Source organism: Colletotrichum aenigma, assembly GCF_013390185.1.
Source record: "Colletotrichum aenigma strain Cg56 chromosome Unknown KSG_Cg56_contig03, whole genome shotgun sequence".
Taxonomy (NCBI): Eukaryota; Fungi; Ascomycota; class Sordariomycetes; order Glomerellales; family Glomerellaceae; genus Colletotrichum; species Colletotrichum aenigma.
In genome coordinates this window covers 1,409,125-1,432,434 of record NW_023500909.1, presented here as the reverse complement: position 1 = coordinate 1,432,434, position 23,310 = coordinate 1,409,125, and the positions used below count along the sequence as shown (strand labels likewise).

Sequence of the window (23,310 nt, the reverse complement as noted above, 5' to 3'; positions counted from 1 at the left end):
ATCCAGGAGTACCCCTCGGGCCCCAAAATACCTCGCGGCTTGTATCACATCACACTGATGGGACTGCCCCTTGACACCGTCGTGAGGTCTCTCGCCCGCGGCCGTGTACAATCATTGCCGGAACCGTCACTATCGCGACCTTCTGGCCTGCAGATGCGTCTACACTCAGCAGCAAGCCCCGGTGGGCTGAGACGGTAGACGCCCTCGACCTGCTCTTCAACCGCCATCTTGCTGCATCTTGCCTGCCATCGCGCCGCCGTCTGCCGGGGACCCAGAGACAGGCCGGCCCCCTGGCACGAGTATCCAAAAGCCCCCTTCCTCTTCTGGCGAACCGTCGTCGCCCAACTGGGTCACCCTGTGCAGCGCCGTGGGGGTATCTTCCTTGGGCCGCCACCCAAACGCCAGCCCGCCCACGTTCTTCCTTCTTCCCAAAGAGCCTCAATGGGTACGTAGCGCTGGGCAAGACATGGCAGTCTTGGTATTCCTACAGCCATGTATTTCTGCCCACAGCCAACTCACGGCCTGCCGCCAAAGAGTCGACGTAACCATATGTTACCCGCTGTGCGCGGTATCGCCGCCGCATTGGATCTTCATATCAGTGGATCCCGTCCGCCCATCCCTCTCACACTACGCGGCTATCCAAAACTCTACAACCCTTGGTGTGTGTCTATGGTGTCGTGAAGCGAGTCCCGTCTTAACTTTTGCCTCAAGCCCAAATTTGGTATCTGAAGAGGCGCTGAGTGTTGCTGCTGTCTCGTACGCACAGAAGCTGGCTGACGCAACAGAGGGCCCTACATTTGTGCAAACGCCTGGGGAGGGGAGGGGAGGGAGTACACACCTCACGCACCCACATCACCCATCCACGCAAGCAGTATCCGTAGGAAGAACAGAGTTGGGAGGAAGAGAGACAAGGCTCCAGTCGGCTCCAGTCGGGCTCTCCACCCCCTCAAACAAGGGTGCCCAGCACCACACATCTCCATCTACCGGACCTGTCTCGTCTCATACGCACACACTTTGGTGTATTTTTGTTTTCCCTCTTCGTCTCTCACCTTCACTCACAGACGGACTGGCTCCACCGGACTGATACCCCGTTTTGCTAACCAAGTCAAGTGTAGCTATTCTAAGAAGCCCTTGCTTAGTCTGATTTCCTCCCAAGACTTGGGACCTCTCGAGCCACCGAGATATATCATCCCGTCCAAGACCTAATTTCACAGACAATCCACCGGAGCTGGAATCCCCTTGTCAGCGACATCAAGTTCTTTTCTTCCGTTGTATTTCTGTTTGCATTTATCTTGCCTCCCCCGTCACCACCATCGTCAACTTCTCCTTTCATCACCTCTTCCCGGTTTCCTTACATCTCACACCAACTCTCGACACTCACTCTCGAGCGAACGACTTATTCTCTGCGAGATTCGGCGTGCGTCTTTCAACCTGTTTCCTGCTTCGACCGGTCCGATTTGAAATCACACTGCGAGCGAGCATCCACCAACCGTAAAACAACAAAAAAACAATACCCTTAAAACATCAACACATTCACACACAATGGATCGAAGGGATCCAGTCCACCCGGGCCAACACTCGGCCTGGACCGAATCAGAGGTGTCGACGCGCAAGAACTCAGCGGAGTGGCAAACATCAAGGCCAAACTCCCCCAAGCTGGCACCACTGGACCTGACATTCAACGACGAGAAGCGCGGCCACGGTAAGGAGAAGGATGAGGGCTACAGCAACTCCATCACACCGGTAGTCGAGAAGGGCGCCTCCCACGGCCACGGCCATGGTGAGCATGGCCACATCGACATCAACGACCCCAACAGGCCACGGATGGCTTTCAAGGCTCGCCTGCACCACTTCACCTGGGCATGGTACACCCTCACGATGAGCACGGGCGGTCTCTCGCTGCTCATCTTCGCCCAGCCTCACCAGTTCCCCGGCCTGAGGCAAATCGGCACGGTCGTCTACGTTATCAACATCATCCTCTTCGTCCTCGTCTGCTCCGCCATGCTGGCGAGATTCTTCCTGTACCCCGGCGACATGAAGAAGTCGTTGACTCATGAGCGTGAGGGTTTCTTCTTCCCCACGTTCTTCCTTTCTATCGCGACGCTCATCACGAGTACAAACCGATACGCGATCCCCGAGAACGACGAGACTCTTGTCTGGGCCATTCAGGTCGCCTTCTGGGGCTATGTCATCGTCACCCTCATGTTGGCCATCGGCCAGTACAGCTTCGTCTTTGCCAGGCACAACTTCGGTCTGCAGACCATGATGCCCACGTGGATTCTTCCCATCTTCCCCATCATGCTTTCAGGCACCATCGCCTCCGTCATTGCCGACACTCAACCTGAGATCGCGGCTGTCCCCATCGTCGTCGCCGGTCTCACCTGCCAGGGTCTCGGTCTGTCCGTCGCCGTCCTCATGTACGCCCACATGGTCGGCCGCCTCATGTCCGCCGGCCTGCCCAACCGCGAGCACCGCCCCGGTCTGTTCATGAACGTGGGCCCGCCCGCTTTCACCGCCCTCGCCCTCATCGGCATGGCCAACGGCCTCCCGAACAACCTCGACCCCGACCGCGACGGCATCCTCATCGATGTCGGCATCATCAGGACCATCGCCCTCATGAGCGCCATCTTCCTCTGGGCCCTCGCCGCCTGGTGGTTCGGCATCGCCATCATCGCGGTCGTCTCGTCCCCTCCTGTCTACTTCCACTTGGGATGGTGGGCCATGGTCTTCCCCAACACCGGCTTCACGCTCGCGACAATCACCATCGGCAACCAGCTGGGCAACGAAGCCGTTCTATGGTTCGCCACCGCCATGTCCCTCGTCCTCCTCGGCACCTACTTCTTCGTCCTCTACCACCACGTCAGAGCCGTCGTCATTCAAGACATCATGTACACGATGAGAGACGAGGACTACAACGACCACTAATTTCACACTGTATTCATCACATCTTTTTTCATCACTGGGAAAGGAGGAAACAGCGGTGGGTAGCGGTTTGTTTGGCTGGACAGCTCACCGAGCGTTCACCGAGGAGAAAAGAAAAAACACGAGGTTTGGAACGAAAAAAAGGTTACCAGGATAATCGCGGCACGGATCTACGGATGTGTGCCTGCGCAGTCGTGGGCCAGGGTGGCTCACTGTTCATGCTTCAAATGTTCATAGCGCCAGAACTGACTCTGGGTGGTTTTTGCAAATTATTTCCGTTCTGGCCAAAAACGAGCGAGAGGCGGCGTCATTTTTAATCATGTGTGTGTTTATCTTTGGGTTTTTGTAGGGGCATATTCCAGCGTGGAACGAACAACAATAGCGCGCGCGCTCATATCAAGCGTAGTCATTTTTTCAAAGAATGGATTCTCTTTTCCTTGAAAACCCCTTACGGTCTTTACTCCCGTTTGTTCGATGCTCATTTTTGTAACTTTTACGCACGAGGCTTTGGATCATCATCATTCATACCAATTTTGGGGCTTCTTTGATAGACTTTGGGCACACATAGACTGGGGCAGCGAGAGGTTTAGGGCTGGGCCAGATTGGACGGCTGAACAGGACACCTTTAGAGGACACACTTGACGAACAAGAATGCAAGTCATCCCCGCTAAAACAATTTGCTCTGACCCCTTTTTGTCCCCCTCCCAGTGTGTGTGTGTGTGTGTGTGTGTGTGTGTGTTTTGTGTTTTGTGAAATTGTAAGCCAGAATCAGACCACGAAGAAGGTGGTCTTTGGCACCCGCTTAGTAACTAACACCTCGCCATACATCACACCATCGCAGTACGCTTCCCCGACGAAACGATACGTGTTCTCCTGCCTCGTAGTCGTCCCATCTCCGGACGGTCTCAGGACGTACGGGATCCGAGAACCGAGCAGTATCACCACCACATCGCCCGGACGTGCGTCGGCCGGGCCCATGCCCACGTAACCCTGCCGCCGCGTCGTGAAGGGACGTTTGCCCGTCATCTTGTCCATGTTTTCGCCGTACATGGCCTGGCCAGGGCTTCGAGCGAAGAATTCCTCGAGGCGCTCCTGCCGGTCTTCTGGCGTGAGCGTCTCGTACTCGGTAAGGGTTGTCAAGACGCTTATGCAGTCTTCATAGTCGCTCTTGTCGGTCAAGTTGGCTATGTGGTAGGTTCTTGTTGGGGTCCAGTACAGGTCACCAATCGGCACTCGCCACGCTGCTTCACTTTGCCTTTCGGGGCTTTCGTATACGCCATGCTGCAGGCTCTTTGCGGCTGATTTCTCGCAAAAGGCCTTGATCGTCTGGAGATGCGCCGCGCGAGCCGCGTGACCTGCTTCCCACCCCCATACCTCACCCGTCTCTTCGATTATGTCGATTGCATAACCGCATATCCCGAGCATAGACGAGTCGTCCGTGTGCACGATCTCGACCGTGCTGTCTCCCGCCGCAGCCGTGAGGAACTTCTCCGCATCGTCGTAGATGGCCGTGAAGGAGCGAGTCAGTCCGGGTCGCCAATCCGGGACCCAGGACGGCAGGCCGTCAATGTCCTTTGGCATCTGCGAGAAGGAGAGGATCTCGACGCGACCTGCCTGGATGAGAGCGCGGGCTGTCTCGACGAACGTGGGATGGCAGTCTGGGCGTTTGTAGTCCGGGGTAATGCCAAGGCGATCTGCGTCCACGGCGATGCTTAGGAGACCATAGATCCTGTCTCTGGGAAGGGTCGCCTGGGCGTTGCCGTCGATGTATGTCTTTCTCAGGAGGTGGAAGAGATCATCTCCGGGCCCCGCGCCTTTGACGTAGTTGCGCTGCCTACGGCGGATGGCTAATAGGGGGCCAACACGGCGATCTTGAGCAGTGAGAAGGAGTTGGTGCTGTTGCCGAGGGAGCTCATTCTGCTCAGCAACTCTACCGAAGCAGTGGTCGAATATCATTCCAGCCAGAAAGAACAGGTCAACATCCACTACCTTTGAGCCGCACACAAACACTGTGTCGGGGCATAAGGCCTGCTCCTGAATGATCCATACTCGGCCAAACCAAAGCCTCTCATTCCAGGCTATGACGGCCTGAAGAAGCTTAGTGGCCATGGGCAGAGCTTTGGCAATCAGAGCCTGGAATCTCCTCGTCAGTTCATCCTCCGGGGTACGATTCTCCAGCAGAGGTCTCAGCAGGGGCAAGCGCTCTCTGTTGAAATAACTCTCAATATCCAACTCGCGCGCACCTCGCCCGATCTCCTCCCAACAATCCATGAGGGCGTCAGACTCGTCCTGCGCTGGCCCGAGCCACACGAGGACCTGCTGCGCTTTGCTGTAGACCTGCGTCATCAGCGGAACCTGTTCAGTCTTCTCCGCGGCATCGTCTTGGTTGATGCATATCTGATCGATCCAAAGCGTGACCTTCTCGTCTCTACTTCGAAGGTGTCGCAGAGCCGCATCGAGCGAGGCCGTGATGCCGAGGCGCGACCCTGAGATTTCGATGGTGTGCGTCTTGTCCGGGCGCCCCCAAGTGTACGAGAGTGCCTTGAATAGCCGCGGCGTGGCAACCGGGGTGCTGGAGATTTCGCACACGAGCGGGCTCGAGAAGTGGGCGTCGCTGTCGCCTTCGTCTGTTCGGGTTGCAGCAGCAGATGCAGGTTCAGGTCCTATTCCTGAGGAGGGATAGAGTTCGAGAAGTCTGATGTGTGTCGATGCCGACGGCAGGATCGCCCGGTCGTCGTTGTAGGTGAAAGGGACAGGGGCATGCGGCTCCGGAAAAGACGGCACGGAAGACATGGTTGCCGTGTGCGCTGGGACCAGACTGCGCGGCTATTCGAGACAAGGAACGCCCATGCACGATTGTTTGATAGCGTTTAGGTGGCAAGGTCGTTCTTTTAGAGTACTCAAGGAATCCTGCCCCGGTAATGGGCTGGGGCTGGGTATCCTGGGCCTCCAGATTGGGTGCGGAGATGGAGACTATGGATGGCGCTACTGCAGCTGTCATGCATCATCAAGCAACTCCTGCGGGCACGACTAGGTACGATATACATAGCCATGCCTTTGAATCCATCACATTAAATAATGCAAGAGATCCTTTCTTACGAACGGTTCACGGTTCTCGCCAAATGAAAGGTATCGTTTTGTGGTTTATGTGGGTTGAAGTCTTCAGATGAAGTTCGCATCACCCATAGACACTCATCAGACCCTTGCGAACTCATGAATAGGACAGATCGTGTCAGGATGTTGTCTCACTTGAAGAAAGCGGCCGTGATGAATACTCAATGGTATATGAAACAATGGGACTATGTGTTATCCATCTTGCCCAAGGCAGTCAAATGTTTGAATTCGAACTGGAAGTAAACGTTATGAAGATAATCTCACACTTTTCCAACGACACTTGAATGATAGTAAAAGGTCTGGACGTATGTCCCTAGTAGTAATACCTCATATCACGGAACCGGCTGCTTGAGTGTTTGAGTGTTTAATGTTAGAACAGAAGAGAGGCCCGGTTTTCCATACATCACAAGACTTAGTGAACGGAGTTCGAATTATTCACGAGAGCGGAGCAAGCCAGAGGCCCTGACGTAAAGCAAGAACATACTGGGACGCCTTCTCTGCAATAGATATGGTGTCAGTGACAAACAGTTCGGTGTGATAGTCTATCTAGCTTTGGAAAGTGTGGAGAACTATCAAAGTCGCTTTTGTGTTAGCTGGTAATTGCTGACGACAGACCATGATTCTCTTTATTGTGAGACATGGTAAGATCACCTCTCAGGTGGCTGTCACGGAACCTACCCATTGGTTCACCTCAGAAACTGTCTTACCTACGGGAGCTTCTCGTCTGCCGTTCGACATTCGACATGGCATCTCGCCAAAGAGTCGGTGAATTAAGTAAGATCTACGTGCAACGCCAGGAGTGACTCAAATAGCAGTCTGCAGGAAAAAACGATACCTGGACTCTGTGTCTACCCACCATGAGAGGATATTTATTCCACATGTCCACTTTTCAAGCCTCGATTGCTCTGCCCACTCGATGAAGGAGCTCGTTAGCACTGAAGACCTTACAATTAACGTTTGTGTTGCTCATGTTTTCGATGCCCGATAATCCCCATGTCTTGGAGGCAACGAAACCAAAATGTGCGAGACTTGAGAACTTCTAGATCGATGAAAAGGATTGGATGGTCGTACGTTATGTGAGACAGGCGGACCCAGACCCGTGTCAGGGTTCGCTTTAGGATGTGTGCTGCGGAGCTGAACCTCACGTTCCACGGAGCTGAATTTCGTGGCTGGCTCAAATGCATCCATGAGTATCCCATTATGAGACGTGGGGAACGGTCTCCGCAAACGCTCGACGGTGTACTATTCACTATATTAACCTATCGAAAAAGACTGAATTATGCCTACCTTCGACCAGAATTTCATTCGAAACTCGATCAATTCTTGCGTCAATTGCCTCTCATCATGAATGCCTCCAACAACCTGCACGTCAACCCTTCTTATGGGGGATCGAGCTTCCATTGCCGTGTGGGAAAACCAGCAGTGCCGCCGAAGCAGACCAAGTCATGGGGATTTCCAACTCCAGGCGTACAGTCTCCGACGGTGGCTATGGTCATGACTAAGGACTATTTCATTGAGTGGGTTGAGACCAGTTGGCCATTTAATGTCTACTAATGCCATTATAGCAACAGCAAGTTGGAGGAAATTCTTGACGACGGTGAACACGACTACATCGTTATCGGCTCAGGCTGCACCGCTCTTGCTTTCATCCAACAAGTACCTGGCAAGGAATCGGACGCTCGAATCCTTTGCCTGGAACGAGGAGGTTTGTGGTTGCATCCCGGATCATCGCAAATTTCGATGCTAAACTATGATAGAATTCTGCCTTCCTGCGCATTTCCAGAATCTCCCTCTCCCATTCAAGACTTTACTTGGTGGCCCGTCGGAGACCTTCCCATGGACATTGTCCAAGAAGACATTCAGTGAACCGCTGCTCCGCTACTGCCATGGATCTTGCCCTTTTTTTGGTGGACGATCACTCTTCTGGTCGGCTTGGTCTCCTTAACCACACCTGGAGAACATGCGAGACTTTACGAAGGGGATGATCGATACCGCTAGGCAACCCGAATTCTGGAAGAACGCGAAGGAGCTTTTTCACGTTACAGGGGCCGACGAGATCGGAGATTCCGTATATTCAGGGCTTCAATGAGAGATTGACCAGAGGCTTAAAGACCGTCGAAGACACATCAACACCGCCGAATATAGTGAGCCAGCTCAATTAGCAGTTGTTCGAGGCTCCGTTATATCGAGTCTCCGGTTCAACAAATTTTTAACCCAGGCGCCATTGCTGAAAATCTACGAGGAGCAAAAGTCCAAGAATGCGGCGTCTCTTGACATTCTCCTGAATTGCACTGTGAAGACGCTCGGCGCAGTTGACGAGGATGAAGATGGACAAGGGCATGTTCATTCAATCGAAACCACTCGGGGCACAATTACATGGCAAGGCGATAACACGAAAGTGATCCTCTGCGCAGGCGTGAGCATCTCCATATTTGACCCGCATTCTGAGCTGACACTTGTTTGAAGGCTTTCCCTGCCGCCGCGATTCTGCTCCACAGCTGCCCAGAGTGCCGCAAAACTGTCGGCAAGCGTGCTTTCTGACGCACATTGTCGCGCGAGCACCGCTCTCTGCGTTCAAGTGGCATCCTGTAGGCACAAAATCAGATAAGAATCAGAGGCTGGAGATTGGTGCGCACTACTTGGCTGGCAAGAATCCAAGTAGCGGCCAGCAATATCATGTCCAGATCACAGCTATCCAGAGTCCGGACCCGGAGAAGGATGCAGAGGACGCGGCTCGTGAATGCCCGGACTACGCCGCTGCCGCGACTTATGAGCAGCCGGAGCACTCAACAGAGCATGTCGTCTTTGTGTGTGCCACGCTCGGTGAATTTTCCGAGCGCAACCCGGAGAACTGGTTTAAGCTGGACCCTGGCAACCCGGATGTGACCACAAACATGAAGCTGCAATACACCCTCACCAAGTCCGACCGACAGCTTTGGGATACTATGGATGAAGCGACCTACCAAACAATTGAGCAGATGGCCGCCCCGGATGTGTCCGAACCGCCCTCTGAGGGTCTCGAGTACTGGCATATCGACGAACATGAGCCCGACAAAGGATCGTGGAAGCCGGCTGATCCGAAACAATCAGAGATCCGTATTCCAGGCATTGTCCATGAGACGAGCACCGCCTTCATGGGCTCAGACCCATCAGACGGCAGTTCCGTTGGACCAAAATATAACGTCCATGGTGTTCCGAACGTGTATGTCACTGGCGGTGCTCTCTTCCCGATCGCAGGAAGCTGGAACCCGACCTTGACGATGTGTGGGTTTGCTCAGGATCTGGCGAGGCAGCTGGAGAAGGGACGCCACTTAAATTGGCATCAAGGGTCTAAGATCGCTCAAAATTGCCTGTAGTCTTCATGAGAAACTCGTCTTGAATGAAATTGGAGGGTTTGAATCATGTTCTAAGCCACATGGTATGGAGGACGTGAGCTCATGATGAGGAGCCAGTCCCACATCGAGATGGCGAGACCCTGAATTCCCCGCGACGAATCCCTGCAACTTGGCTTGCATGCCGCGTGGATACCGCACCCGTAGGTAGCCACACCAAGATGGATATTCTGTGGGCCATGGCATTTTAGTGAGTCCAACCAGCAGCCTCAGTGACACATTGTCGGAACCAGCTCAGGTGAGGACACGAGGACGGTTGAGTTGATTGATGATGGGTGGGCGATGAGGGTGGTTTGTGACCGTGCATAAAAAGGAATAGGGGACAATTGTGCAGCATGCAATGATATGAAGGCAGTTTGCTTTATGAACAAAAGTCATCAGCAGCAGGGCATGTCACTGTAGGCTGCAAAACCCAGTGACAGCTCACAGCAGTGACAGACATCAGTGACAGTGACAGGCGGCGGAGCGACTCGTCCCTGAACAAAGCTGAAAATGCCATGTTTTGAAAGATGGAGCTTTGGCCCCACTGCGGACACAGCTCCGTGGTGTCTGATTCGGCAATCTGAGCTGCTAGCGCGAGCATGAAAAAAATTCAGACTGGCCCCGGTGGATTGGCCGATTAACGAGATTAGTCATCGGCCCAGGTTCACGCTTGCTTTTTCTCTTGTTTGTCACCACCAACCACCAGCAAAAATTCAGCAGTCCCCGGTCTGTTTTTTTTTTTTTTTTTTCCCTTCCTGGTTGCTGCTGTTGCTTCCTCGCCCATCGCCAGGTTCTTCCCTCACACCGCCCTGCGGATGTTCGTCACCATCTTCATCCTCTCCCGGGAATCTCGGACGGTATAGGAAACCACCCGCCATCTGGACAGGTCGACACGCAAGGTGCCAATGTCGTCGGAGCAGGATTACCAGGACCTCTTTGGTCCGCAGGCCAAAAAGGCGAAACGGGGACGGGTAAGTCATGTCATCACCATCTTTTCTGTTCCTTGTCGTTGGTTCCATCTCCAACTCGTCTTTGCCGTCCGATAACATCTAAACTTCGCCACGATTCAGCCGTCTCTCGCGCCATCAGCTGACGTTTCCTTCGAGGAACAGCTCCAGACCGACAAATCGGCCAATGCCATCCGGATCCGCGACAACCAGCGACGGTCACGCGCCCGGCATAAAGAGTTTGTCGACGAGCTGCAGCGAAAGGTCCAGGAATACGAGAAGCGGGGGATCGAGGCTTCGGTGCAGATGCAGAAGGCCGCCCGCGACGTGTCCATCGAGAATGCGCGCTTGAAATCTTTGCTGGCCAGCAGAGGTGTTTCGGGCGAACAGGTGGAGGCGTACTTGAGGTCCTTTGACGACGACAACAAAGGCTCACCAGCGGCACCACCCGGAGTTCCTCTCCCGACGGGCATCCAAGGCGAGCAGGCGGACGCTTTCATGAGGAATTTCGACGACGATACCAAAGCATCGCCTGCTGCACCCCTGCCAGCGACGCTGCCTCCCATCCTCAGCAACCCCGTTACCCTCGAACCATCGACGCAACTCCCGCCTTTGCAGGAGCATTTCAGCAAGGCGAGGTTCCCGCCCGAACCTGAGCCCGAGACGAACGGCACTAAGAGGAAATACGGCGAGGCTTTGATGCCACCGGTTCTTACCCTGACGCCTACCCCAGACGTGCAGCAAAGCTCCCCGCTCGACAAGCTGACCATGCTTGCCAACGCGAGCCTTAACAGGGTCACGCAGCTGGCCCCGAAGCAGAAATTCCAAGAGTCTGCAAGGAGCCCCCATTACTACGACAGGAGAAGCCAAACGCCTCCCCGTCCGTCAGAATCACATCATCCCCCGCAGGCATCTCCACATGAAATGTCATGCAACGCCGCAGCGCAAATTATCGCCGACATGCAGGGCTACGGCGACCAGCGCACCGCCCGCATAGCTCTGGGATGCCGCTCCCAGGAGGACGAGTGCTTCGTAAAGAACACAGCCGTCTTTCGCGCCCTCGACCACCGGTGACGCGATTTCGTACAATCGTGATCCGCTTTTTTCGATGCGGGATTGATCAAAAATATCGTGCCGATTTGACCGGGATCACTTCAGCTCTCTCCACTCCGCGGATGCCAGCTCCCTAATCCCGTCCAAAGCCGCCCGCGGCAATCACGACACCCCCGAGCAGCGCACGGCGCCGGGGCCAGGGATTCCCGTGATCGTGTCCACCGAATCGGCGATGACCACCCCCGCCCATACTCCGGAAGAATCCGGCTTTTGTCTCCGTCGGCGTTCGTTAGACGGCATCATGGACTTTGTGAAGCTCCAATGTTGCTCACCCACACAGCTCGAGAGAGGTCAGAAATGACCAAAGAGAATTGTGTCTCGCCACGTCGTTCACTGGAGATGGATGGATTTCATCGGCACCGTAATGGATCGCTGCTGTGCAATGCTTCGGTTAACACCGCTGGCGCGGCTATTCGCAACTGCTTAGCCGATCCATGGTCACGCCGTGCATCGAATGCAATGGGCTCATCGTGCTTTGCGCAATTGTACTATCAAAAAGAAAATAATGATGTAATGTAAATAGCTTCGCTGAGTTGGCCGCCGTGTCGGGGCCAGCGTCGTCAATCAAAAGCGTGTATACTTGTTCAGCCCTGCTCTCTGTCATTTGATGTCCGACTTTTCCGATCCCCTTGCTACTACTTTGCCTGTCCAATGAGGGCGACGGTCTGAAAACTGCGACCTTGCCAACAAGGCGAGCTTTGCCGCCCAGGCATACCGTTGGGCTTCCACAGCCTGGCTATGCCTACAGGCACTCGACCTTTGACATACAAATACTAGATTACCGCAGGACCTTGATCATCGCTCATTATGGAATCAAACCTCACGCAATCTAGACATGGTCGATTCTGCACAACCTCGACAAACTCTTCGCGCTCCTGCGCCCGCGCTTCAGCGGAGACAACATCACAGTCTGGACGAGCGTGACTGGGAGCAGACCTTGGACAACACTGGCCGTCGATGGGCTCTTGAGGCCATAGGCTACCGCGGCCGACGACACCAGAATGATGCTCACCTGCTCATGAAGCCTTTTCTAGCTCTTCCGCAGATTGTGAATCCAACCCCGGAGCTACCAACCTACGTCCGCGATCCGTATCGTGTGATTCGCGAAATAAGACATGGCAACCGATATGTGGACCGTTTGGGTCCGGGCTTGCTGCCTCCTCCCCCAAGGGCCGAGATGCCTTCTCGAGCAGAGATGGTTGGAACGGACGGACCAGGGGTTGATATGGGTGACTCAGGGAGTCAACAGCAAGCGAGCCGGATGAGACGAAGGAACGGAGGAGCCGTAGATGTGGCTGACGATTCGGCGGAAACAACAGCCACAAACAAAAGAGGCTTTACCAAGCGCATCAAAAAGATTGGCGTTGAAAGGAAACCAGATCCTGACGCGCTGATTTGGGACGAAATCAACGCGTCGCTCAAGTCCGTCTTTGATATCCTCGGCAAGGATCAATCCTGCCTGTTGCTCTGCTCTGGGAAGTCAGACTTTTGCAGAATATCACTGGTACCTCTAGGTAATGATAGAGGGTCGGTTGAGCGTTGGAACTCGATACGGGAGGCTGCATATGCCCTTCGCGCCAGATCGATTTGGCCGTCTTCGTGTGGGAAACCGCGTCTTGAGCTCGTAGAGGTAAGCTTCCTCGCCTTATTAGTGCTGGGCCAAAGCAGGATAGCCACTGATATTCTCCATAGATCCGACTGCTGGCGATCCATCCCTCCGACCCGGGAAATCTGTGTGGTCTTTGCAAAGTTGTGGACCTCGATACTAGGGTCAGGGAACTGAAAGACAAAGCGAGTCAATTTGGGTCGATAGCTTACAATCCAGGACATATTGACGACCAATACGCGGGATGCTGGTACGACGCAGACCAACGGCGGCCCAGGCACGGCGAATACTGCGACGGTTTCCGGACAGATGCATACGCTGACGGTTACGAATACATTGACTGCTTTGAATGCATGTATTGTGGCATGGAGGAGCAGCTGGAAAGACTGGAAGAGATATCCACGCTAGAAGCTGCTGCCCTGTGGTCCGCCGCTTTGAACAACCCGATTCTTGCAGCAGGGAACTCTCTTTTCCCTTTAGGATTGGTCAAAACACCCATGTTCGTTGCAGCCCTCTGTCTCCTCAATACTCTCACTCGAGCACATATCTCTCCCCCGTTTGATATAACCACTAATCGATGTATTCAAGAGAGTTTGAAGAAGATCTTCGTGGAGCTCGAAGGAGTGGACATGTTCGTGGACTAGCACACATGAAATTCACAGGCTTTCGCGTCGTATGGCCTGAAGAGGAGCCAGAGTTCATCTTCGCTGTGAGATGCTGTGGGGTCGTTTTGCTTCCCTGCCTGGGGATTCTTGGAGCTCGCATGGCTTATGGGGATTGGGGAATAGCATATACTGCTGGAGCATTTTTCGTAGCACTGATAGGGATAGCCCTGATCTGGCCTGGGCATCCGGGGGCTCCTGTCGCCACCAAGAGCAAGGCGGCATGATTGTCGTTGGCGGTCAATACATTTTACTTTCCTCTCATGTAGCGCTAAGAGCAGAGATTGGCATTCATGCCCTGGCAACCTTATTTATGGGCTCTAACAAAATTACAAAATTCAGAAATTGGAAAACCAACCGGATTGTCAGACTTGAAGCAATTTGCATTTGCGAAAGTCAAATAAATACCTCCATCTAGAAGAGCCCCATGTGTACGTTGACTTGTTAAGAGTTGAAGCTTGTACCTGAAATTTGGCCAGACTAGTCGCGACCTGAAGTTAGAAGAAAGCCACGTTCACTCTTACAGTTTGTCTGTGCCAGGCTGGATGTGAATTCGTTGGAAACTGGCGCAGCCTGGTCAGCAACCGACGCGCTTCGGGTCGCAGTGCTTGCGGCCAGACCAACCTGCATGTAGGCAGGCTGTAAGGCGTTCTATCCCTCAGTAGCCGAGATCCAGCGGCTAAAGGTATTACGGATACCTTTGATTATTGAAGTGAACCTTTGGGGATTCCCGGTCCTGAGTAGCTATACCCCCATTCCCATTTTGTGCCTATCTTTTTCTTCTCAGCGTCAAGCTACTATCGCTCTAAAACCTCATTTTCTTTTTACGTTTCCAGCCATGAGCTATTCTACCGTGGGTATGGCAAATCTACCGGCAGTTCATCTACAGAATCGCCGTTATGCATGGGAAAATCATGGTGATCTTCTGGTCGAGCCTCAAAGAGAAGTCTTCGAGGAAAAACAGAGTGGCCAAAGGGTCTTCGCCAGACTGGTGCCTGCGATGCTCGCCTGGGTGCCCGGTCTGTCCCTTCAGCCAAGTGCGAGCCTCGAGCTCCCAATATCCGAAAGGATTGGTTCAGAGACCCTCGCCAGAGAGTCTGGACATCATCGCGGCAGCTCTCAGCGTATTGAGCCGTCTGTTCTCCCAAACCGGGATGGAACAAAGGAATTTGCAGACGACATTCCCTCGTCACTTGAGGCCGACATCTCTCAGTTGGCTTCAACTGACGTTCAAGCTACGAATAAGGAAGAAAATCGAGAAAACCCCGGGCTTCGACAACGGCGAGCTCCTCATGACCCGCCAGGCAAACCTGCTGAGCCTACCCTCTGGGAGCTAAGGGCTGTCCGTGTGGAGAAAATCAAAGAGATTCTTGGCCCTCTGTTCGCATCGGCCCCCTTCATTCTACTATGTACTGGGAAGAAGGAGAGTTGCCAAATCGAACCGATACATGTTGGAGAGACGGATGATGCTGTCGATCACTGGAGGGCAATCCAGCAAGCCGTGAAACAACGTCAACCCCGATGGCGGCGTTACTTCGGCTTGCCCAAACTTCACTTCGCAGTTGTAAGTTTCAACTGACTCGAACATGATTTTTGACTAATTGTAAATGATGAACCAAGCTTCGGATAGACGGCCGTCATCCGTCTGCTCCGAAATCTCTTTGGGGGGAACTACAACCCGTGGACCCTCAGAATGTCGCTTCGAACTTGGAAGACAACCTTCAGGGCCGGGAATCCAACGATATTCCACCGAGAAACTACGATCGTGGATATCACAGGATGAATGTGTTGGATAAAAAACGCAAAAAGCTGTCTCAATTCAAGATGGCGGGCATATGGCCCAAGGTATTAAAACACCCTGAACTGGCCTTTGCAAACGACTGCTTAATAGAAGGTTCTATATATACTTCCAAGTATGTGAGCTCCTCTTCTAATAAAGCAGTATCTCAACCAATTTCTAATGGTGCTTTAGAGACATCATGCCTCGAACCTCTATGAGTCGTCGCATCGGGGAGCCGGATTACGAGTCCTTCTCCGATCTGCATAGTGTAAGAGAGATTCAGTTTGCGGGATATTGGATAAAAGAAGCACCGAGTCTCAGCAACAGACTCAGTTTATCATTGCCCGGGAACACCAAGACTGTCATCTTCTTCTGCCTGGTAGTCTGGCTCTGGGGACTCATGCATGGCGGGGACTGGGGCACAGCGTATACTGCTGGTGCCTTTTTCGTGGCCTTGGCCGGATATGCATCGAAGTCTCTGCACGAGGCGCATTGACGCTCCATCGCTGAGATACATTATCACGACGACTGGCGCCACGGCTCCCAAATAATCCCATCAGAATTGCCCGATAGATCGATAGAACAAATTCCAACACATTTGCAAGCCCCGGACTTCAAGACGTCCGTCAGTATTCACCAACTGGATTGGGTTTATCCCACCAGCATCTGTCAAACCTTTCAAGTACATCACATTGGTGAAGGGTTGATCTGGTAAACCTGAGTCACTTCTCAATCTAGCACATATCAACTTCTCGGGCGTCAATACAGTGAAACTCAAATACCAGCAAGAGGTTAAGTTGTCTTTCGAGCGTGACGGTGGCGCGCTGGCAAATATTTAGAGCGTATCTATACGCGGTATTTGATGCATATCGCGGACAGCTGGGAGCAGACGTCTTGATATTTATTTGAAGTCCACAAAATACGACTCGTATCATTGTACGTGTAGCTATTTAGATGCAGCAGCTTCAAATCTCTATTTATGTCAAAGAGCAAGGTAGCTAGCTACCTCCACGGCAGCCAAATGGTAGTGGGGTACAACATTGGATGAAATCCCAACTCCAAAATCAACAACCATTTCAGAAAAAATAAATCCGACCCAACTGATTTCCAGACTCTCGCGGAGACGGCTTCGAGTTCCGATTTCTATGGAGTTTCGTTAGCTTGGCAAAGAGGGGTAATCGATGCAAACATGCGTTTTCCCAACTTGTCCACAGCGACCAACAGATGAGGAAGTAGGCCCGAGGCGACAACGCCAATTGGCCTTGACAAAACAACCCTGGCCGATATACGACGAATCCCAACTGCAGATATGTTTTCAAAGTTACGAACAGTTCCACCAACGGCTCCGCCTACCCATGTTCCCCAAGGAGTGGAAAGGTGGTTGCCCCGGTGGCTCACGCTGCCAGGACCGATTATTCCCAACAGCTTAAAACGAGCCTTCACCCCAGCTCTGTTGGTTCACTTCCATGTTTCTCTTACTTTTCTGCCGAGTAATTTTCATGAAACGCGGTACGATCTCTGAATATAGAACGTCGACGCCCATCGAGAAGCGACCAAAACTAAGATGACTGGCTCCACTACCAACACGCCGGCCAGGCAGCTTGGAAACTTGGACGCAGCCACAGCAACTTCAACCGCCGCTGCAAGCTCGCCCAACACGGTCGCTCCAAGGGAGCTGCTGCCGCCTGCTGCCGCCCCAGGAGATCGCCCTGAAATTGCACCTGCTGAAGAAGCCCAGGTTAGTTGATCAGACATAAGTTTGCCTGTTTCAATGGCTGTAGCGCTGACCTGCGCTTGCTAGACTGACGATGACGGCAACTCTGTTTACGAGAGAATGTAAGCATAAATCGTCGGCGTGTGTGGAATGTTTAGCACTTACTAATCTCACTATCGATTGCAGTTCTTCCTACAGTGCATCGCTGATGTCCAGCGCAATCAACTACCCCGTTGAATACGGCCGTAGATACCATTCCTTCAGGGAAGGAGGTAAGTGCTCAGCCTCATCGGCATGCCAAGAAACCCCACTGATCTGACAGTCTATGTGCTTCCCAACGATAACGTAAGATTTCTCCTCACCTGTCAGGCTGTAGGTTTCGATGCTAAATCTAGCATCTGCAGCTAGAGATGGAAAGACTAAATGTTTCCCACAACATGGTAGTCAGAGCCATCGGAGATAGACTTTACCTGGCTCCGTTGGAGAAGGAAAAGATCCACAAGATTCTGGACGTAGGAACTGGCACTGGAATTTGTACGTGTTTGAAGTCAACGCTATATCGAAGACCTTTTGGCTGATCTTTCCCATGCAGGGGCCATTGAAATGGGAGACTTTTTCCCCAATGCGGAGGTCAGTTGATATGTCATTACTTCAATAGCCATGTACTTCGGCCACTGACTTGAAGCAGGTCTTCGGTAACGACTTAAGCCCCATCCAACCCGAATGGTAATGAAAAAGCATCGCCATAATACAGTAGACGTCACTAACGAGTAGCTTTCAAGGGTGCCTCCAAACGTCAAGTTCTTTGTTGAAGATGTTGAGAGTCCATGGATCGACGACGAGATGTATGATTTTATTTTCGTACGACACATGTTGGTCTCAATCGCAGACTGGCCGAAGCTCGTGAAGAACGTTTATGAGTAAGTTGGTGCCAGATACCCTCCTGTCAAGTCCGTCTCTGAAACATGTTGGCACTGTAGTCATCTCAACCCCGGTGGCTGGGCTGAATTCCAAGACATGGATATTCAGTATTACTCTGATGATGGCACGCTCACTGAGGAACACGAAACACGCAAGTGGAACAAGCAATTCGTGGCAGCCTGTGAAGGGATGGGTAGAACCGGCCGGCCAGGGCCACGGCTCAAGGACTGGGTTACGGATGCAGGGTTTCAGCGCATTGCCCACCAAAGGTTCAAACTCCCCATGGGTCCGTGGCCAGCCGATCCTCACTATCGGGATGTTGGGACTCTTAACTTGTACCAGCTCTTGCATGGCTTGGAAGGGTTCACTTTGAAGCTCTTCTGTGACTACCTAGGCCAAACCAAAGAAGAGGTCTGCGTCATGATGGCAAAGGTCCGCAAGGAGTTGCAGGATCCCTCACTTCATGGGATCTTTGACCAGTAAGTTGCACGTTCCCTGAGGTTATGATACCAGAAGTTACTAACTCGTTCAAGCCATGTAGTCTTCGCACAAAAGCCGGAGGCCAGCGACGAGGAGAAAGGCGATGCGTAGTTTGGCCAGGTTGGCAGTGCAATTGAATCGAATATAAAGAATGCGCTGCTTTCTGTGTTTTTCTTGTGATTTATCGCGAGCTTATCAGATCTATCTCTAAAAGAGCCCAAGATTCCATTTTATCTACACTGATCTTGTGGTATGTCACTGGCCCATTGGGCGTCACTTCCCTCCCAGGGACCATGTTGATGTTGGGTGATTTCCAACCACATCAAGATGAAGTGCAAATTTGATGACGTGTGCATGGAGCTATGTTCTGGTCATGAGGTTTCAGCATTTCACTTCCAGCTCTCTGCCATGAACCATGAGCAGGCGCACTCAATTGTGGAACATTGTCATTTATTGAGTAGAAGTCTTCAGATACGGACCATTGAATCCTCCAGAGATAGCTTGACTTTGTGCCAGATTTAAACTTATCTCTTTCTAACCTCATGGCAGTGATATTCGGTCATATTCTTTGATAATTTTAAAGAGGTCCCGTGCTCGTTACTACTAAATCAGTCAATCTTTGGACTTACTAGAGCGGAAATAGACTGAAGACTGAGCTTGAAATTTCACATCAAGGATTGAAGGGGTTTGCTTGAGAACCTGTGTCTATTAGGTGACGCAACGTTTCGCGAATTCCAACATAGTAGAGATATGCAACCTTGTAGCTACGATTTAAACTCATGATTTATCGAGTCACAGCGCGACTTCGCCCATGGCCATAGATGACACAAATATTATTATTTTTTGCCCCTTCTAGAAGAGCGAAATGGTGATCTTCTGGCCCTTGTTTGTGTTGATTGGATCAAACCCTGCAATCACCCCATCAGCTATGAATGTTGACCCTTCACCTATGCGAACTTTCAATGGATTGCCCAACAAAGAGATAATCTCGGCTTGAACCACGACCCCGTTTGACCAGGTCATGTCGACCTCGAAGCCACCACGAGCAATCCACCCTCTGAAACTACCGCTAGATAAGCCTTGACCCGCAGGGGGGATGGCCGGTCCGAGGTGGACGACGCCAGCATGGCTCTGTAGAAACATCTCGACGATGGCTGCCGTGAAGCCAGAATTGCCATCGATCTGAAAGTAGCTGCCGTTCCGGCTAAACAAGTTGTTGTGGACCCATCGGGACAGGAGTTCCATGGCGTATTTCAACGCATTCGTCGCATCGAAAAGACGTGCGTGAAGCAAGCTTGCCCAAGTCACCGCCCAGCTGTTTCCTCCTCCGCCGTTGTCCAACCGATGACGCAGCAGCTTGTACGCCATGTCTGCATATTCTGGTGTCGTGAGTGGCGTGACCCAGGTTCCCGGGTGGGCGCAGACAAGGGGTGAGAAGCGGCGATGACCTGGTTGATTCTCCCAGTACTCCCGGGAGTACTCGAGCAGTTGGCCGAACGAGCCCGCAACAGGAGGTTGGATCTTGTCTCGAAAGGATCTGGCGCGATCAGCTCCTTCATCAGAGCCAAGAGCTTCAGATATCTCAAGAAAGCCGGACATGATTTCCCACATGATTGCTCGATCGTTCATAGCCCCTGCATCAATCCCCGTAGTCTCTCCAGCCACGGTCATATTCTCTGGTATGTAGTAAGAGTTCTCAGGGGAGCAGCTGGGATTCGTGATCCGCCAGCCGTCTCGCTCCGTAGCCCAGCTATAGATGAAGTCCATTGCGCCCTTCAAGATCGGCAAGATGCGGTCACGCGCGTATGTCGTTTCTCCAGTAAATCTGAAGTATTCAATAGCTTCAAATGCGAGCCAGGCACCCCCAAGCGGGTAAGGTGCTGCGATTGTGATAGCATGGAACGGCGTGCAGTCGCCCGTGATGTCAGTGTTGTGATGACAGCACCACCCGTCGGCTCCATACATGCCTTTTGCGACTTCACTGCCAGTCACAGCTAGCCGATCGAGAAAGTCAACCACCGGCCCCGCAATCTCTGGCAAGTTCAGGGGCTGCGCAGGCCAGTAGTTCATCTCCAGGTTGACGTTGATGGTGAACTTGCTGTCCCAGGGCGGTCCAAAGTCCCTGTTCCAGATGCCTTGGAGGTTGGCCGGGAGAGATCCAGGGCGGGATGATTGGATCAGGAGGTATTTTCCAATATTGAATTGAAGCGCCATAAGTTCGGGGTCAGACGTAATGTTACTTCCTCGCTTCCAGTTCTCAAGGCGGGCAACTGTGTCTTTGGTGCCAATGTCTTGTGATGTGCCGAAGTCGATTGAGGTACGGTCGTAATACAGCTTGTAGTCCTCCATGGCTTCGTGTTGGATTGCTTTGTAGCCAGCCTCCTTGGATGTTTCCAGTCGGTTGTTGACTATAGTCTGCAATTGTTCCATCGTTAAATCTGGATGTCTGAAGGCCGTTTCGGCTGTGTAAATGATGAAAACTTCCGTTGCATTTCTGATGTGCAAGGCCGTCCCATTGCTGATGATGTCGCCAACTCCTGTCCAAAGAGATTAGTAGCCGCATAAAGCAGGCTCTTGATGTTATCAAAGCTCACCGTCGGGAAGCAATATCTGAGCTTGAGACGCAAAGCGGTAAGTGTCGTCTTCCTCCCCAGTCCCATGTAGTTTGAGGATTCTTGCGGCAGCATCCGCCGTGAATTCAGTAACGTTTCTATCTCTTGACAAAGAGACGTCGAGGCTAAGAGACCTGGAGCTGTTGCAATAAATCCTAAAAGCCAAAACATTATTTGGGGCATTTCCAAACGCCTCCCTGGTATACTCCACTCCGCCGAAGACGTAGCTCAGAGACGAGAGTCCGTTCGAAATGTCCAGTGAATGTCTGTAACCTGATGTCTCGTTCAGAGTATGATTGAAGTCAAGTCTTAGTTCCCCTGCCGGCTGGTATCGTCGCATGTCATCGTACTCGGGGGTGAAGTTGGCAACCCAATTCTGGTCAGCTTCTGTTAGGCGCCCATCAAGAATCTGCTCTCGAAGAGGCTCAAGTGCATCGAGTGCTGTTGTTGGTATTTTAACCATCGGTCCTCCACTCCAGATGGATTCTTCATTGAGACGGATGAGCTCCTTGTCGGTATAGCCATGAATCATGGCACCCAAGCGACCGTTGCCGATGGGAAGGGCCTCATAGAAGTCTCGAAGTGCTGGTTGGCTATACCATAGTGTGTGCGATGCTTCAGACGAGGCACTAGCCAGCCAGCTCAGAGCTAGCAGCAAGCAAGCAGCGACTGGCGAGATTGCATTCATGATGCCCCACCAAAATTGGAGTGAAGAAGGAAGTGATACAACTCAACATATCATGCCTCCAATTGAAGTATCCCCGATACTTGCGTAATTTATTCTCCACTGAGGATTGGCACCAAATCATCCTCGGGGTATCATTAGAGCAATCTCTGCATGAATATTTCGCCGCAGATGACCCCGCTGACCTGCCCGCTTCTTGGCATCGAGGCGGCGCATATCTCTTTCCTCTTTGAGGACGGAGTCCAGCTTCCTCGCAACCATTGTGGCATTTCCTCTTGGGCTCTGTGATTGAATCACAACACCATCGTGGCCGGTTAGCCAGTCCAACTTGGGTCGACCACACATGCGTCAAGGTCTGCGCCACACCTTACTGCACCCGCGCAAAGACGAACATGATTTGCACCACAGTCGGCCCTGAGTAGCAGTTTTCAACAACCTGCAGGGCTTTGCTTATACAGTCTTTCTAAAGCAGGTGCACCGGACCCCCGGGTACGTACACTGCGATACTGGATAGCGCCGACCGAGGTGGTTTACTGCTTTTTCTCCTTCTGCAAAACCTGAGTGGGACAAAATCTTCGTGGGCTTGGCTTTTCAAATGCCATAAGGATGATCTCAAACCTCATTGAAACTTTGTCTTACGGCTTACACGCCGCAAGAACTCCCTGTAGTCTCCAGATGAGCTGTTATTCCACTTTTAGGCCGATAGTAGCTGAACATGCGACCTGTTGTATGAAAAGCCTTTGGTCTCCGAGCGGACTGGAAGGATTTGCCCGTACAGCAAACCCCTTTTGAGAAGGCTTTGATACTGGTTATTGTGCCAAGCCACAGCCGTCCAACCCATAAGGGTTCAACCAGGCAAGGTGCCTCAACCAAGTGGGCTTCACCATTCGGAGATACCTCAATCGTCACCTGCTTAGTTGAACGTCGGCTCTTGGTTTTCGGTTAGCAACTCGCTGGCCTGCGAAAGCCAATCTCTTCCCGTTTTTTCTCTACTCTGCTTTTCAGTTCTCCCACCTACAAACATCAGACAGTACCGCCGCTGCCAACACTGACCTCTGATACTGAATGATACTATGCTCAGAATCAATACTCAATTACGACCTACTACAGAAATACCCGATTCAAGAAAGCAACATGGACCGAGCCGACAAAAACATGACGAAGACTGCTGGTGATCAAAAAGCCAAGATTCTACAACTTCCTGTAGAGTTGGTGCTGATGATCACAGGGGAACTGCCGCTGCACGCAAGGTTTCTTCTATCGAGAACATGCATCGCTTTAAGGGTTTTGACTGCCAGAGACTGCCACGAAGCAAAAGTCCGGCTTAAATTTCAAAAGCGTTATGACTTTTGGTTCGAGGTTGCGTGCAGCCTTCCCGAC

The 23,310-nt window shown here is 52.3% G+C and overlaps 6 protein-coding genes across 6 annotated transcripts; 4 read left to right on the top strand and 2 right to left on the bottom strand.

The window, feature by feature from the left end:
• Positions 1–1,542: 1,542 nt before the first annotated feature.
• On the top strand, positions 1,543–2,925 carry mae1-2 (Malic acid transport protein; the record flags this gene model as incomplete). Its single annotated transcript, XM_037319616.1, has 1 exon — positions 1,543–2,925. One exon carries the CDS (start codon positions 1,543–1,545, stop codon positions 2,923–2,925), a length of 1,383 nt encoding a protein of 460 aa, XP_037181029.1.
• Positions 2,926–3,690: 765 nt separating this feature from the next.
• On the bottom strand, positions 3,691–5,715 carry CGCA056_v004360 (Heterokaryon incompatibility protein 6, OR allele; the record flags this gene model as incomplete). The annotated part of the gene is made up of 1 exon (XM_037319615.1): positions 3,691–5,715. The coding sequence occupies one exon, from the start codon at positions 5,713–5,715 to the stop codon at positions 3,691–3,693; it is 2,025 nt and encodes a 674-aa protein (XP_037181028.1).
• Positions 5,716–7,380: 1,665 nt separating this feature from the next.
• Positions 7,381–9,392, top strand: CGCA056_v004359 (uncharacterized protein; the record flags this gene model as incomplete). Its single annotated transcript, XM_037319614.1, has 3 exons — positions 7,381–7,553; positions 7,602–7,741; positions 8,503–9,392. 3 exons carry the CDS (start codon positions 7,381–7,383, stop codon positions 9,390–9,392), a joined length of 1,203 nt encoding a protein of 400 aa, XP_037181896.1.
• Positions 9,393–10,315: 923 nt separating this feature from the next.
• On the top strand, positions 10,316–11,431 carry CGCA056_v004358 (uncharacterized protein; the record flags this gene model as incomplete). Its single annotated transcript, XM_037319613.1, has 2 exons — positions 10,316–10,381; positions 10,481–11,431. The coding sequence occupies 2 exons, from the start codon at positions 10,316–10,318 to the stop codon at positions 11,429–11,431; spliced, it is 1,017 nt and encodes a 338-aa protein (XP_037181897.1).
• Positions 11,432–17,082: 5,651 nt separating this feature from the next.
• CGCA056_v004357 (Secondary metabolism regulator LAE1) lies at positions 17,083–18,744 on the top strand (the record flags this gene model as incomplete). The annotated part of the gene is made up of 10 exons (XM_037319612.1): positions 17,083–17,256; positions 17,320–17,354; positions 17,419–17,504; positions 17,555–17,577; positions 17,637–17,766; positions 17,825–17,862; positions 17,921–17,958; positions 18,015–18,152; positions 18,213–18,632; positions 18,687–18,744. The coding sequence occupies 10 exons, from the start codon at positions 17,083–17,085 to the stop codon at positions 18,742–18,744; spliced, it is 1,140 nt and encodes a 379-aa protein (XP_037181902.1).
• Positions 18,745–19,485: 741 nt separating this feature from the next.
• FUC95A-2 (Alpha-L-fucosidase 2) lies at positions 19,486–22,191 on the bottom strand (the record flags this gene model as incomplete). The annotated part of the gene is made up of 3 exons (XM_037319611.1): positions 19,486–21,170; positions 21,228–21,830; positions 22,116–22,191. The coding sequence occupies 3 exons, from the start codon at positions 22,189–22,191 to the stop codon at positions 19,486–19,488; spliced, it is 2,364 nt and encodes a 787-aa protein (XP_037181903.1).
• Positions 22,192–23,310: the final 1,119 nt, after the last annotated feature.